Source organism: Lissotriton helveticus, chromosome 4_1, assembly GCF_964261635.1.
Source record: "Lissotriton helveticus chromosome 4_1, aLisHel1.1, whole genome shotgun sequence".
In the NCBI taxonomy this organism is placed as follows: Eukaryota; Metazoa; Chordata; class Amphibia; order Caudata; family Salamandridae; genus Lissotriton; species Lissotriton helveticus.
The window spans coordinates 561432866-561450935 of NC_136063.1; the positions used below are offsets into that span (position 1 = coordinate 561432866).

An 18070-nucleotide genomic window follows, 5' to 3' on the forward strand; every position below is an offset into this window, starting at 1 on the left:
GTACTTATCTTGCGAACATAGACCGGATGGACGTCATAACGAAAAACGCATAAAGTTACATTCAAGCAATAGTCAATGCATTTGGAGAAAAGTGAGATAATAAAATTAAACATGCCGAACGCCCAAAAGACATCTGGATTGGCATACGGGGCACACAAGGCATTCCAATAAAATCCAGAGCACTGCGCGTTGAAGAGGTAAGCGCTGTAAAAGAGTCCGACGGGAGGCCCCCGGTGAGGGATCGCGGCAGAGGGGGGCCTTCCCGGGCCACCTCGCTGTAACCTGTGAAGAGAGCCGTTTGAAGGCACCTTGTAAGCACCTCAGCCGCGCAGCTTTGCATGGGGGTCGGGGGAGGGGTAATGCAGTTTGCAGCTGTCATAGGCCAGCGATGAATCACGGCCCCTGTCATTCCTCCCCCCTGGCCCGGGGAGGAGGAGGGGGCAGACCTGCAGACAGAAGCCGCAGCTCCAACCTCCACTTAAAGACAATGTGCCCTGCACCGAGGCCGGGCCCGCTCCCTGCTGTCCATCCACTGCCAGGCCACTGGGGCCCCAGCGCGCGCGGCCCTTGCTCCGTCTGAACCCCGGTCCTCTAGCGGAGTAACCTAAGCGACCCTGAGCTTTGTTTGATTTTTGTTTTTTAATCGCAGGCGGACACGTCTCCAGCCCGTTCCGATGCTGCTGTTTCTACCAGCTGCAGGTAAGGACCCGTCTGCTCGTGTAGTTGAGTGTATTCTCTGTGTGGTGTGCTGCACACTCCTGGAAACGCGCAGGGGCCCTGTAGCGCCTATTGTGCAGTTATTACAGTGGGATAAACATGTCCCAAGACCTGTATGGTGCCCGTTTAAATCCTCACGGCACCTACTCAGCTTTTCAGCCTTCCACGGTAGATATAAACGAGTACCTTTGGATAATACCGTTTTTTGTTCAAGCGCACAGACTCAATTCCATTGTGTGGATTCAGCGAGATAAAACGGCAATTGTATTATTAAAGCATTCACAGTTTATCTTGGTTATAAGCAAATTAGACACCACCTGGAAGTGTGTGAGCGAGTCTACCTGGGCAGTTGTTCAACAGTAAATGTGTACAATTACTCTGACAACAGACTTTTCTATGGCTGTATATATTCATTTGTATGAGTGCACAACACTTCAGAAATATCTGTCTGTGGTGGAAATGCAGTTTTCGATTTTTTGTTGAAAGCTATGGTACTACTTCTGTTCTGGCACCAGGTACCGCAGTTGTATTGGCATCGGGTACCGTATAGCTGGTTGAGGAGGCACCCGGTACCGTATAGTTGGTTGAGGAGACACCAGGTACCGTATAGTTTGTTGAGGAGGTACCGTATATGTGTAGGTGCTAAGCAGAGCAGGCCTGCGGATGACCCTAAGTGTGAGGCGCACGCGCTCCAGGCTGCGCCATTTGCCGCCTGTGAACCTCAGCGCCCTTTGCAGCGTCCAGCGGATTTAGTCGCTGCTGATCCCATAAGTGCTTAATGGCCGCGTGGTAGTTGATGTGTGCGCGGACAGCAGCGTCGCCTTGTGCCGCCTGTAGCCCAGTGACAGCTGTGCAGCGCTAAGGCCGTCTAATGCCTGCATGCATCCCCGCTCCGCTGCCGCCCTCATCCTTTTTCAATTCGGCACGCTTTATATAATCCCGAACGCAAACATAATAATGTTTTAATGCTGCATTTGTTTCAGCGGAAACAGAGGAACAATTAAGTAGTTTGCCAGGGTAAACACATGAGGCAGGAGTGTCTGGTCGTGGGCTGTCAGTGGGCCGCAGGCCTCAACAATGCCTTTAAGTGCTGTGTTTGCTTAGCTGAACCATTCAAAGGCAGTTGTATTAGAAGGCAGGGTCTCGTGTGCAATGCTCTTTGTTACTGGTGGATATTGCCCCAAGTCCCTCCCCTCGCAGCACCACCTTGTGTAAAATAAATAGAGCAAAGTAGCATGCAGATAGGAATCATGTATATCTATATATGTGTGTGTGTGTATATGTGTGTAATATATGTGTATGTGCATATATGACGTGACGGTCAATCTCTTAAAGAAGCATGCAGTTAAGAATTGTGTGTGTATATATATATATATATATATATATATATATATATATGTTTATGTGCATATATGACGTTCAATCTTTTAAAGAAGCATTCAGTTAAGAATCATATGTAATGTAATGTAAATGTAAAGTAAATGTATTTATATAGCGCAAATCACCGACACGGTATCTAAGCGCTTGCTTAGGGAACCCGTCCAGGTATTCCCCTGTGAGATACCCCGGCAGGGTGTCCACAAGGTGAAAGCCAGGCATCCCGCAGCGAGGGGCCGTAGTGTGTGTATATATATACGAGGCCGTAGTATGTGCGTGTGTGTGTATATATATATATATATATATATATATATATATATATATATATATATATATATATATATATATATGTGTGTGTGTGTGTGTGTGTGTATGTGGATATATGGCGTTCAATCTATTACCAGTATATAATATATAGTGGTGTATGTGTCAATATAGTGACGACTGAGCTAGATTTAGGACAAAACGCAACCGATACACGCAAACATGGACGTCCGACTGGTGCTGCGTGTTTGTACCTATTCTAAAACGCGCCTGGGCCTCAGAATGTGTGTGCGTCTGTGACAAGACTGACGCATCTCTTCTTCTGCCCAGGTCTATGGAAATGCAGGATCTCGCCAGCCCGCATAGCCGACTGAGTGGGAGCAGCGAGTCGCCCAGCAGTTCCTCTCTGGAGAACTCCCATATATGTGCCAATCCCATGACACCGAATGGCACCGAAGGTGAGTGGCCTGCTGCCGCCTGGGGGGAGGGTGAGGAGCTGCCGCTGCGTGGGGCTCCCTGGCACCCGCGGTGGGCGTCCACTGTGGAAGCTCTCATTAATATTCGCAATATTTCACTGCGGGGAACATTCTGCATGTATTACCTGCGATGCACGCTTTCGAAATGGCCTTGGTTGTTTAATTCATGTGATTTGCTTTCAGCCACATCTGCGCTGCTGGTTGGGCTTGTTTGTGTCACAGCGTTATGTAAAGCATATTAAATATTCCCTGCCGCATGTCGACATCCACGGTAGACTGTTTAGTTTACAGTGACGAAGATTAGACCAAGGGCGACCTTTTAATCATGGCTTTTGCCAGCATTTGAGCAACTTTTTGCAATATTTGCACAGTGGCATTCTGCGGGGTTGTGTCTGGGAGTGACCTGGACCTGTGTGGGGCCTCGGGCATCAATGTAACACCTTTCTGCGTTATTTCTACCTCTTTACCGAGTGTCGTGGCCCACACACCGCCTCCCCAGGGCAGCCAGAGGGGCGTGCAGTCTGTCCCAGTGGGTGACACATCTAAGGAATGCTACAGCTCCCACATTTCCTGTAGCAGGTACAGCTGGTCAGTACTGGAACACGTCAGACAGTCACGTGGGTCTCGATCTGCCGTGCAGTCCAACCAGGCTGCCTCTTAAATGTCTGACTCCTTTAATTGATCACCACGTGGTCAACCGTTTCAAGTCATAACAGCCCCTACATATGTTTTGATTTCTAACATCACATGTCGATTGTTACAACACACATTTACAAAAACACACGCTTTGAACTCACTACACTACATGAAATTCAGTTCATTCATGTGCATGTTTGCAGATTTATAATAACTTCTCAGTGGGTTACTCTCCAGCCACCAGAGACCAGTGTATTTGGGTGCAACGGAGAAATTTAACTCCAGAAAACAGCTAAGGCTACTCTTTTAGGACAGATCTGAGCTTACTTTGTTTTCTGGTAAATTAACTGTCCTCGGTGGTGAGGCATTAGGTGAAAGGAGATGTTTTGATGCTTATTGTTTCTAAAATGCCTTCTTTTTTGACGGATAATGGTATTTAGCTTTAAAATGCAATTGGATGCTGCGGACAGTTTCTATAGAAATTAGCAACCTGTTCTTTCAATGTTTGCAAAGGTTTTGCAATCACACAATCTTCACAATCTCTAGAGAGTAGTAGCAAACGACCTTTGTATCTTAGAAGTGTAGTTTGCTGTCATTTTGTGGAATATGGTGCAGTCAGGTCCAGCAATAGAGCATATATTGGGAACACATAGAACAGGATGTTCAATATCATATAAACATCTGTTAAAGACTGTACTTCTCAAATATCAGCACACATAGTTGCTGTTCCTTTCAATACAGGTACATAAGCACATATTTCTGATGTACTCTGCCCTTTACTAAAATACGGGAATGATATCCAGGCTTTGCATTGTTTAAATGAAGAAACATTTGCACACGCCTATTTTAATTTGCTTTGTTTCTAATTAAATTGATAAATCACCAAATTAAATATCTGCACTTATTTTAAACAAACTTTGCAAAAGTCAACTTCACTCCATTATATTGATAAGGTGACATTGAAAGGTACAGTTTGTGTAAATCTACATAATCCGCTAAGTGTTCTGTCAAAAAGAATCCTTATATACAATTATAATTTTCAGTTTTTAGATTTCCACAGTTAACCCCCCTACAACAGAAGTTGCTTTTTGTTGCTGTCAGGAGATACTGTAATATATTATTAATGACGTGAAGTAACTGAGATCAGAGCTTGCTTGGTTTACCTCAAAGGCTAATGTTCTGGATCCCAACCTTGGCCACACTATTTTATTAGTCATCATTCATAAAGCCTGAATAGCAAATTTACTCAGAATAGCAACTTACATCATAGAATCAGTACCAAGCAGGTAGTGACGAGGCCGATGTATGTTGGTGAAACAGGAGAATTTTAAGGGTTTCTTGTGAGAGTCACACCAGGTAAGGAGAAGGGGCTAACTCACTGGGGTGCTCTGTGAACAATCTCGTCCATAGCAGACAGTAAGAGATCCCCAAGCTATGAACACATACGCATCATGGCTGTCTACACATCAGAAATACATGAAAGACACCATGGGAAAGAAGGCTACTGCATTACTCAAAGAGTCATTGACAAAGTAGGTCTGTGAAGGGTTCTCATTCCCTATTGTTGGGGTTGATTCACGCCACTTTTAGCCTGTGGCATAGTGTGCAGCTAAAAACACCTGCAAGATATATGTATACTTAAAGGGCGAGATGAAAGTTAGGTGTCTCTCTCAGACACTTCAAGAATTCAATTCAGGGAGCAGCATTCATAAGCCATCTAATAGAAATGTGTCAAAATTGTACAGGTTAAAGCAGGCATTGGATTTTAAATCACTGAAGCAGATTAAAGTAACTTGTGCTGTTTACTAAAATATTGCATACATTATTAATTTTGTGGCCAGGATCCCTGGAATTTAAAGAATCCAAAAACCTGAATTGTGGAAGACAAACTAATCTTGCATAGAAAACTTTATGACCGATTCAGCCAATTTTATTAAAAAGTTTGCCTCTGAGGCATAGTTTGTAAACATACTGACACACTTTCCTGTGCTTTCCATGACGAGTTGTTAATGACCTATTCATTTCAAAAGAACAAAAAAGAGGAGCATGAGACGCGGGAGAGTAACATGAAACTTCTTACAAAAGCTGGAGTTAATCACCGCAGGACTGAAAGCTGAACTGGTGGGAAAATACAAAAACATTGTGGTAGCTTGATGTAACCTAGAACTGTCCTGAGAAAGTGGAAGTGCAAGTGTACCTGACTTATCAGGGCAATATCTAATGCACATGAAAATCTGCATCCTCAAAAGAAGCAGAATGCAGTGTTAGTTCACACCTGGTAATTTATTTAGCAAGGTATTGGAGGACTTGCAAAATAGAATACAGAAGGGGATTTCTTTAGATGTAATGAAAAATAAAATAAAGCCTTATTCCGGAGAATCATACACTGAGGTTTACAGTAACTACTGTCATATACAACACTAAAGAAAAAGAAAAAGAAAAAGAACTAGCAAGCAGTACACAAATATATTATTATTATTAGTTGTAGAAGTAGTACTATCAACATTATTATTCGGTCTGATGACATAGTTGAATACATGGGGGCTTGTTTGTTTGTATGACTGTGTACTGACACTACAAGTGAAGGAACATTATAATTAAATCTACAAACTAATTGCCTTTGATGTTGTGTAGTTATGGTCACCACCTCTGCAATAATAATCCTATATTCGTTGCTATTTTCATTAGTGGCCGACTATATGGGCCATATGGTTCTAGTGCTAATCACAACATGCCGATTTCAGAAGAGGATAGTTTGTAAATCTACCCATAACGTTCCTTAAAATATGTTTTGTGATTGGATTTCTGAGGATTTTCATACAGTTGTATGTGTCTTTAAAAAGTCATGTATATAACATATAAAAAGCGCCTTTGTGAGAGTGAGTGACTGTGGAAATATAATAAGCCCTAAAATACTGCCTAGATGACTTCAAACATTAGAAGTTCACAAACTTTTTTTTTTATGTTGGTGAACTTTGATACGGAATGACACATTTATTGAGGTAAAAGAGAAGTGTTCCAACCCTGCTACATGAACAATCATGCCCTCCATGGCGATTATACACATGCCTTTCGACTTTCAGGCTAAGTTTCCATTTTCTTGCGGGGCAAAGTTCAAGGACTTTATGAAAAGTATTTGAAATGTAAACATGACTAAATATAAAAGTGTTAATTTCTAAACATCCAAATCATCTGACTATTTCTAATTAAGTTTGTAGATGTCAGTGAACCTTTCACCCTTCCAGCCCAAAATTGAATTAACGTTTTATTTAAACATACAGCAACAGTGCTAAACAGAAGGACCAAAAAAAAAAAAATCACAGGACTGGGCATGTCACACCTGGTGGCATTCGGTTGTTTTGTTCTTGTCTGCCCTTTGCAAGTGATCAGCATTGAGATTTCATATACAACCCTCTTTCACTTTTCACACCCTTGACAAATCAAACAAAAGTGCACAGGATCAAATAAAATGCATCATGCTTTTATTGTGAAATTTCATTATGGTTGGTCAAGCTATGTTTCTTTTTTCAAGGGAACTAACTATGTATGCTTGAGATGGTTACTGCATTGGATTCAGCTCGTATAATAGCATTTTTTTAAATCACTAATACTAAGTTTGTCCACATATGATGGATCTATACGAAGCTTTTCAAAAAGTAACTGGCACCTGACAGAGATAATGTATAGTTTTATGGAGATTGATTAAGCGAGGGATTGCTTGTAAGGTTGTCTAAAAATGTGCATTTGCATTTCAAAATCCACTGGACTTTGTCTTTCTTGTAAAGCACAATACTGCTGAAGAAGACTACACCAAATAAGGCATGACGAGAAAGTGAAGTCTAGCTTAACCCATCTGCCTGGTTTTGTGTAAATCTGTTCAGTATTTAAGAAATCTGAAAAACATGATTTATTTATAAATTAATTATTTGATTAGTGATCATTTGAATTGATCATATAATCTGACTGGCTGAGATTTTTTTTGATCACATTGGCTTCTTTGTTTCTTAGTGATTTGTTTATCATATCTCCACCTTCATGTATCTTGTTGAGAAATAAAATGTTGCTTGGGCAATGTATGAGCATGGTCAACCCTAACCAACTTCATGAGAAATGAATGCATACCAAGAGAGAACAAATGCCCTTTCCTAAAAATATAAGTCTACAGTTAGTTGCAGAGTTAATAAAGCAAACTTCCCAGTTCCTGAACCAATGATTAATGAACTGTTGCTCCAGGTTTAACAACCTTCGTTGTGAAGAAATGTTGCTGGAGACTTGTGCAGGCAAGGTTAGCACACCCTAACACCAAGGTGATCCATTGGACACTAAAGAGGTGTGGAAAATGACTTTCATACCTAGAACAAACGAACAAAACGAAGGCAATGAGTTCACACCAAGGGTGTTAAAAATCTAAGAGGTGCTGCAATAGGAGAGGAAGACTGAATTGAAGATAAGGAATGTATGTAGTGGCAGGAACGGGGTTTGTACTTTAAGTATCCCTTGGTTTCAGGACATGCTAGGTATTACTGTCAAAGTGGATGACTGAAAGCTTTCACTTGCTTTGGCACGTACTGTGAGAGGGGTGCAGGGCACACCCTGGGCCTGCTGAATATAGGCACAGGCACTGCTCTGCAGGAACTGAACATGCCAGACTCTCAGAGGATATCTTGTTGCTGACTCTGGTTGTTACCAAATGTGATGTCATTGGTGATATAATATATAATGTAATCTGTGATTTCATGTGTGGAGTCATTAGTAATGTTTTGGTGGTATTATGGATGTGCAGCTAAATTAATCGGCAAATGTAGGTGTTTAATGTTTTGGATTGCAATTATAATGTAGCTTTAAATAAATACTTTTCTGAAATTATATGATTAAAATGTAACATCTGAAAATCATTGATAATGATCAGCTCTGGTGACCTGAACATTTATAAGCCCCCTTCTGTCTTGCTCATGATTTTGTTTCTCATATGATGTAGCATATAATATCACGAATTACATTTTTAATTACATCACTGGTGAAATCACATTTCACAACACCATTAAAATAATTGATTATGCTACTTTAAATGCAAGGGAAGGGGACATAGTAGTTAGTACTGGCACCAATTAGATCCCCTTATAAAGATTATATGTAGGAAACCTACTACTAATACATATTGTCATACACATTTATTGTAGTGATAAGGTTGGAGTACCACTGCCGTGTATATGTTCTTGAAATTGACTGCTATGAAAGCAAGGGCTCTATGTCCTTGACTTCATACATTTGTGAAATGAGCAATTCTGGTGCAAATATTTGTAGAGAATTCTGTGCTTCAGAATTGACACTCCAAGTGGCCAGGATACATGAGAGATGATGCCTCAAGAGTGTCATGATAACCATCTCTTGCCTCCATTTAGTAAATAGCATACAACTCATCGCTTGTCTGCATATATGGTTTATGTCATGTTTTTGCATTGTAGGAGTTATAAACAAAGGCATTTAACCAGGACTAGAAAAAAAGCGTTCAATTTAAGCAGTGATATACAATCTAAATATCAAGGCTTTGCGGGTGGCTTCCCAGTTGCTATCCTAAGTAAAATCACTGTAATGAACATTGTTCTCCAGCAACCCATGCATGAATATATGTATAATATCACACTGTTGCAAAACGCTTATTTTATTGGGCCCTATTTATTGTCACTGGCGAGACATTCAAAGGTTGCAAACGCTTTTTGATTGAACACGTGGTTCATCATCATTGGTAATGTATCAGGTATTTATTTGTAGGAAGACAATGGAATCTGTCAATATATTCTGCAGGATTGTATTTTACTCTCAATTTCTTGTCTTTAACAACTTTTTGCATGTCTTATTTTTTAAATATTTCGAGTCACTGATAAAATAGGACCCTAATAAAATAGGTACATTTGGTCATAAATATAAGTTTAAAACTAATGTAACTTTTTTATGCCTGGAAGAAATCTACATAGAGATTCTAGGGACCAGGCACCATTTATGGGGGCAGGAAACTTTGCTAAGTCTATGGAGATCTTGGTAGCTGTGAATCTCACTCAAAGGGTGGGAAGTGGGTGTTTCTAGAAGTTGTTTCCCTTAGAAGTTTAGTAGTGCCCACAAACTTAAATGTTTGTGGGCATTCCCGAAGTCCTCTCCCTCCCTACTCTACTCTGGAAAGGATAATACATTTACAGCCAAGGACTCGATTAACACTCCTTCCAGGGTAGGATGGAGAATGGATCAGTCCATGGTTAGCTGAGAGTGTTGGAGAAATGCTTCCTGAAAGGGAAAACATTAATTCCCTATGGCGAAATAAATCTATGTTTGCAGAGGGGATTATTTTCCTCCTGTGCAGACTTTTCTGCTATGTAGAATAGGAAAAAGTAAGAAAAGTACATGCAAACACACATTAAAAAACGCAAGGTATAGCATACATACAATATGGTATGTGTCATAAAACAAATTTTGTAGCGCGCTGCATCGCATTTTGCGATGCAGGGCGTGCTACGAAATTTGTTTTATTTATTAAATTGTTTACTTACCTCCAATTATCCATATTCCGGTTTTTAGCACCCCCTACCCTGCCCCTCCCCGGCCCGCCTTTCTGCCCTACTGGAGCTCCCTCCACGGGCCGCAGCTGTCAAGAGGAGAAGTTCACACTAAACTTTGTTCCAGTTGTTACTCAAACAATAAACACCAAATCATCCTCCTAATTCATAGTTAATGCATGTAAAGGGAAAGATGTTTTTGCTTTTTTGCACAGTTTGTGCGTTATATTTGTTTTTTAGTTGTAGTGTACTTCTTTCAGTAAACAACATAAATGATAAAATGATAGATGGTTTATAAAAATAAGTAGACTCATATATACAATATGCTATCTCTGCAAATTTACATGCTAATAGTCAATATAAATCTACCTCTCGAAAACTGAGTCACCATAAAAATATCTTGTTTTGATAGGGTAGGTGCAGCAGGCAACATTTAAGCGTTTTAGGTAAACTGATAATTATAGGAATAAGAAACGGGGTGCACTATTCCTCTCTGTGCTGTGTGCTCACTCTTACTTATGATTGCCCAGCGCAGATGAGGACACTGCACCCAAATTTGGAAACAATACAGTAGCCCTGGTGCAGGAGCAAACTCTTACAGTTCGTGCTGAGGAGACCACATACATTAAAGGCAGAGTTTCTGTTTAAAACTGTGGCTCTGCCTTTCCCTGCCACTGGACCCAGCCACATTTTTAAAACAGGGCAGGAATCCCTTCAAAAGATGGTTGCTGTGAGTGACTATACCTACCTGCAGAGGAATTTCCAGGGGGCCCTGGGACCAATAAGCCACCTTCTCAAGCGGTGTGTTTTCGGGGTGGGTTTATGCTGACTGTGACCCACCTCATCGGTGGTCCACAATTAATGCAACTCACCATGGCTTGTTTGCCCCTGTACATGCACTGACGATATGGCTTAAGAAAAAGGGCCAGGTCTTCCCTCATTGGAGCCATGCCCAATGCGATTGTGTGAATGACCCCTGGGAATTGCACCGCTTCACATTTTGCATTGGCATTGCCTGTATTATAATAGAGACCTGACCGGCAGCTGCAGGCCCCGCAGCAACACCAAAGTTTCCTAGAATAAAATGAAGGCTGAATGCCTATTATGACTCTGGGCACTACGTGAAATATGGCCCCTGATGTCTTATATGTAAGCAATAACAACTGAGCCTTAAGGCCTTCACAGGAAACTTGATTAAAGTGGTTTTATAGGATGTAAGCTTCTTTAATTATCATCGGCACCAAAGTTGTTTCCAGTCTATAAATACCTTATTACGTTGAGCATCGTGGACAATCAAATCCTTCTAAAAACAGATCAGACATTTTGAAGTAAAACTATATGATTCAGTTATAAGGACAATCTGCCCTCTGTAAGAATCACAATATGAGCTCGTTCTTGCTTCTTTTAGAACAGCATGACCTGAACTGAGGGCAAATTCCTGTTTTTCAAGTTAGCAAATATACAACCCAGCAGTACTCTACAGAGAGTCGCTCTCTTGAGTTGCACCCTTCCTACAGTGCGGCCAGTGCCTGGTCAGAGTGAAGTTCAGATCAGCACATGGCCCATGTGTTTAAGTTCAACACTCTTTTCTCCAAAGCTTCATATTGTCTTTTAAAAAACACCTGTGAGATTTCAAAGGTAACACATTTAATTTATATTTCACCTCCGAAAGTACGGCTGAAGGAGCAAAATATACAAAGACTCTGACACACCTCAGAAAGTCCTTCTTTTTCCATGGACAGTTTATGCATATTTATACTTCATATATTTTCTTTCCAGCAAATGGAAAGGTTTGTATAAATAGATATTAATCAAACGTGCAAGAAAAATAACCGCACATGTAATTGGGGTTATGTTTAGAAAAAGATAAGATCTGCACGTTTAAGACTTTAAAAACATTCCCAAATTTGTTGATGTTTTAGGTGAGTAATAATAGTGATACCTTACTGGCCAAAAATTCTTGTTGGAACCATCATAAAATGCTAGCTTTCATCTAATATAGTCCTTTAAATTATTTTATCGTACTGCTTCCTTACTTAAACGCATAGCATTGCTTATAATTGATTTAGAATAATAGTATATGTTGTGTTCCTTCATAGCCAAAAAAAGCCTTTGAGAAAAGCCACGCTGTGTCGTTTGTTTATAAATTATATTCAGGTGTGCACCACTGCTCAATACTACAGTTTGGTTAAACGGTAGCTCAATTTCAGTAGAAACCAATAACTACTTCTTCAGATTTTATGGATAGATGACATAGGTTATAATTGTTAATACAGTACAGGCATGCCATTAACAATTTGCTGTGTGTGTTACTTAGAAAAGTGCCTTTAACATGTTGTTTTCAAAATAAATTGAGTAGCAGAGCAATGAACCTGTGACCCTTCAGTTTAGTTGAAGCTGCTGTTTTCAGACTACACATAGTGTTTTTGGCTCCTCCACTCTATCGAAATTAACAGTTACTTGAGTGCATCCTGAAATGACATATTAACCCAGACATTTGAGAATCTAATATCCCTGCCAGAGAGTCCGGATATGTTTAACTGATAGCCATTCTCTATAATATTGTCCTGCCAGCCTCCAAGGATGAGCTGCCATGTTTCTCACAAAAAGAAGATGCTTCACCTCTTATAATATAACAAAAGCATTTTTTTTAACAGAATGATATCTTTAGCACCTTGATGAAGGGCATGGTTATGTCTCAGAAAGAGATATTCTTCAAATGATATAACTATTTGATTCTCTTTGAAATCACATTAATTGGCAAATGTATGTTATGCTACAAATTCTGTTGCAGAGCAATTACATGTAGCCAGACAGCATCCCAGCGAAATCTTTCCCATATTTAAAATATATGTATAATTCATGAATAGTGGCATATTTGATTGGCTTCAGAAAATAAAAGACTGTGAATAATCATGGTTGTTGTGTCATAGAGTCCTGCGTGATTATAGGTCGTCTATTCTTTTCTTAATGGTGTAAATGAGAGAAAATAGCTGAAAATATAGCACGAGTGTCAGTACACTTGATATAAGTTTTTTAAATAAACACTGTCTAAAAAAACATTTAAGCCACCAGGTTTAGTTTTCAACCACTTCTGGAATGGCACCAAAGAAGAAGCATATTTCAAGGTAAACAGTTTAATTAGCTTGCCTTCAAAACAGGCAAGGAACCATGCTCTTATCTTCTATTAACACAGCTTTATTTTAATTCAGACGGACAATTTATATACTGCATGAGCCTGGTACAGCATACGCAGAGCCTTGTCTAAAATCTAACACAAAGATACATGCACATGGGGACTTACAGAAGCATGCATGTTCTCCATGGCCTGAACTCCACTTTCACCTCTTTTGAGTAGAATAAAGTTGAGAATGATCAACTCTCCCAAGAAAAATCAGAAGCCTTAGCAGAATATTGAACATTTGTGCCGAGGAACCCTTTAAGTGTTAGGATGGGACCCAAAGAAGACATAGGTAGCAGCATGAGAGGTTTTTCATCCAGTAGAATAAAAGATTAATTTGAGATTTCACATTCTCCAGGTTTTCCCTGTAACCAATAAACATGAGCCCATGAGTCACCATGTTTTGCAAGTTGATGGTATGCTGATGGAAATGACACAGGAACCTAACATGCAGGAAACAACCTCCAGTTGTATCTCATTAGTTAATATATTGATGGCTCCATAGGGATGTATTAAATGAGGGAAGGTGGTGACACTAGGTTTGAGTATCACAAGGAGGAGGAAGAATGTATCATTTGTGGCATTCAGCAGCTCCTCTTCCTTATCTTGTCCACTCTATTCACCATAGTGGATAACGTGAGCAAGATTTGCAGAACATATTTTCTGGCAGATGAATATTGGTTGTATTGATGCTGTACATCAACTGAAGATTTGTTGGTAATGTCCACAAATTCCCTTTCAGTGGTTTTATCTGGAAACTACACAATTATTGTGGTAACACACATACCCACAGCTACTCTGAGGTAATTCCAGAACTGTTGAATCATGACTTACAACCATCAATACCTGGGGCATTGTTTAGAGTTTTCATGGATAAACAGAATACTCATCACAGTTGTGGTGTATGGTCCTGTCTGTTGTATTACAAGTGTATTATAGCCTATGACACTTGCAATTTGGCGGATGGAATATCCTGTCTGCCAATCTCTAAATTAGGGCTTTGGTATCTTGAGCCCACAGATTTAAGAAATGTTAGGCTATACACATGCAGGAAAAAGGGTGTAATCTGTACTTTTGAAATAAACACACTTGTGACAGCTTGAAAATGAAACTTTTTTAAGTAGTGCAGTCACTCTAAGTTCATGTTGACTTCGTTGTTTAAAATTTACAGTAAAATACAAATGTATTTCATTCCTCCTGTAGAGAATTGCAGCACTGCACTAATTAAATACATACATTTCTCGTTTTAAATTAGTGATTTCTTTTTCAGGCACTGAATTTCTGGTGCAAGGGAGCTGAAAAGCTAACCATCCATACAGTTCTTAAAGTTGTTTAAGAGGCAGTTAGTGTTCTGCTCAGAATTTTACAGTTCGCACTGTCTTCTGATCTGGCAACCAGCATCCCGATGCCACAATTTAACTGTCACAAATGGAATCTTTGCAAATTAACGAAAATTAGGCCAAATACTAAATTCCTTTATAAGGCCATGTAACTCGGAGGATATTTTATTGCTAGGAACTCATTGTCGCACCATGAACTTTCCCCCAAAAAGCTTCAATCCATGGTCTCTTGCCCTCTCATATGAATTTGCATTGTTGCCAATATGTGGAAAATGTGGGGAGTCATTGGTGTGTAATTAAACTCACCTTTATACAGCTGGTAATTTGTGGCAAAACATGTTACACGAAGTTCAATTTAAATCTCTTTTAACATCGCTATTATTCATGAAAAGCTATTTCTGCTTTCCTGTAATGAACTACAGCCCTGCAAAAGTAAGCATGCTGCCATAAATGGATACGGTGTCCTAAGGACTCTCCATTTCAGGAAAGCAATTCAGAATAGGTGAAAAGCTAGTTCTTGTTTTCATTATTGAAACAGCGGGTGTAATTATGTTCCATGACTTGTAATTCTCGTCCATGACTTTGTCTGCTGGTACTTACAACAGATGTTGTGATATCATAGCTCACCTGTAATAAGTTATTACAGTCGATCAGCTTTGTCACTTTGTTTCTTGTGACTAATGATCTCACTAGGCAGTAATACAATTAGAGAAAAGTTTTTTCAGGAATGAAGACTTGCTTGTATTATACATTGATGCAGCCGAGTAGTGCATGTGTTTTCGTATTACAGACGAGAGGTGATGTCACATGCCAGTGGAAGTTCATATACCTTAGTACAGAATTCTACATATTATAAATTTGTGTACATCATTAGCTCTAAGAATGTCCACAACGTGATTTTGCACCGATGAGTCCTTTGTTACTACTTAAAAAACGTTAACTATCAGTTTTACCATTTGGGTAAATTATTTAAAAGTTCTGTAAAAACATAGTAAACATGTATGCACTAAGTTGCATTAACTGAAAACGGCGAATGCAGATAGTGTTAACTCATCTCCTGTATCCTGTATGAGGGTCAAACGTTTGGGCTACATCTCAAATGAGTATGTATGTAATGGTGACTTACTGACAGATATACTAAGCTTAAATCATTCTTTTTGTAGACAGGGTCTCAAAAATACCAAATCTTCTTTGTACTATGACAAAATATCATGCTTTACTACTGTACGGATACGCAGGCCCCCATAAGGTCACTAAGAAGTCTCCTTCATCTAAAATAAGCATTGACAAAGCCAATATGTCTGGCTTACACCTTGAACCTTTTCTGAAATATTTCCAAAACACCTGCTGCAGTGATAAAAAACAAAATGCTTGCTTTCTGTATACATTGCACATATGAGACGCAAAATGTAATACGCCATAATTCAATATTCTTTTGAAATGTTAAATAGTCATTAATGCAATCCAATGTAAGATTTCCATATGAGGCAGAATGATACACAAAAACTCCAATATCACAACGATTGAGAAAAGTACTTCTGTAGGTTTAGTTAGTGTCCACTCTATGTGTATTTTACAAAACTGGTAACAACAGATTTTGCATATAGCTGACCTTCTGGGCAGACCTATAAACAGTAGGAGTATGGTGTTTTCAGTACTCAAAACAAGTTTGTGGAAGTTTTATGCAGTACGTTTTACATTCATCGAAAATCAACTTGGCTTCAGGCGTTTGCATAAGATCTGACTATTTCTTGGGCACAAACTAGAGGTCTCCTCACCAAAAAATGCAGAGTAGCATTGTAAACCCTCGTTAGTTAATGTCAGTCTTTATACACCTAATGCCAAAAGGTAGACATTGAGGCCCATTAACAAAGGTATATTTGGTTGATAACATAGTATTTACCTTACTTACACCTACTTGGAATTCACAAATGCCTAAGCCTAATTAAGTGTGCTGAGATCTCATCCACCAATGCATTGCTCTCCATACCTGTAAGTTACACTCATTGGAGGGGGGGCGGATAAGTGGTCATTTCAAGGTGTCAAGACGTAGTTAGCCTTGGAAAGTTTTGAACACTCACAAATTTGTCTGTTTGTCTTCAAACTTCTCTCCTTCCCTTTTCTTTCAAATCTGTATTTCAGGAAGTTGCCATAAAAGTATATAATTAAAACCACATCCATAAGTAATGACAATCTGCACTATGGATTAAACAGTTATATAATAAATATATCAATTTAAAACCATAAAACAGATGTGTTAACTTCATTTCATTATGTCAAATATAGGATCTATACAAACATCATGGTGAGACTACTAAAATCTTGGGTTGTACCCTCACTCAGATAAAATATTGTAATTTATGACAAAAGAAAACATCTAGGGCACAGTCATTACATCATAAGTCCCTATTGTACTTCTGTCTAATTCTCCACATCAACAACAGATAACGAAAGACTGCAAAACCCATGCATTGTCTGGTGTCTGATTTCAGTATTCTTAAGGCTTCCGTATGTCCCTTAACATCCAAGTTTCAACACAATGTTATAATTCATTTTTCCTGCCACATCGATAGGCTGGATAGAAAAATAATACGTGCTCCACTGTTTCTTTAGACTCACCACAAGAGGGGCACAGCCAATATACTATCCTGGAGTTGCTTGCCCACTTAGTAGTGAAAGATAGGAGTGGGAGGGACCCATACCGAAATTATAGAAAGAGCTATCTGGCAGCTACATCTCATCTAAAAACTGCTGCTCTTCAAATTTGCCCTTCATCATAAGGAAGGCATCAGTTAGCGAACCTAATGTAGACTGCCCCTCCATATTTCTCCTTCTATATTGCCAGTAATTGTCACTCCTATCCCATCAGAGATTGATCTGAGGCCCATTTTTAACCTTTGAGGGAGCAAGGGGGTACTAACAGGGAGGACCATCAGTTGGCGTATGTATCGGGTTTTGACTTCCACCAGGGCAGTCACATCCCTATGGCCCCACAGGTGTGCACCATATAGGGCTCCTCCTAGGGCCTGATAGTTGTAACTTTTGAGTGCTGGAGAGATAGGGCAAAATTGAGTGCCTCAATGCATTTTCACAATTCCTCCAGTAGATTTTTCAAGTTTAAGCCTACACTGTGTTATGTGAATATGCCAGTCCAGCTGCTCTGTTAGTGTGATCCCTAGATAATCAAAGGTATGCACACCCCCCAAAGGGGTCTCACTTAATGTGGGATTAGGATTTGCAGAATAACAAGGGTTTAAAACCATGAAGTTAGTTTTCCCTATGTTGATCTCCAAGCCCCTTTGTCTGCCGAAACAATCAATATGATCTAGTATTTTTTGCAACCTCTTTGGAGATTTGGAGAGCAAAAGCATATTGGCAAAAATTAAAGCGGGATCCCTGGTGTTTGCCAGACTTGGTGCTTCATTCTCACATTGGTCGTGGTGGGTTACCAAATCCTTAACATATAGTGTAAATAGATTGGGGGCAAGGACACAGCTAACTTCTCTTTTAACAGGGAATGGATCGGCCAAT

General features: G+C 39.7%; 1 protein-coding gene across 3 annotated transcripts in view; it reads left to right on the plus strand.

Moving 5' to 3' along the window:
* Positions 1 to 581: 581 nt before the first annotated feature.
* EYA1 (EYA transcriptional coactivator and phosphatase 1) overlaps positions 582 to 18070 on the plus strand; it is a 265134-nt gene continuing 247645 nt past the window's right edge. For all 3 annotated transcript variants that reach the window (XM_078687154.1, XM_078687153.1, XM_078687155.1), the window contains exons 1-2: positions 582 to 699; positions 2689 to 2816. In XM_078687154.1, the coding sequence (XP_078543280.1) occupies positions 2693 to 2816 (124 nt within the window). In that variant the 5' untranslated portion in view covers positions 582 to 699; positions 2689 to 2692. The remainder of the gene's footprint in view (positions 700 to 2688; positions 2817 to 18070) is intronic.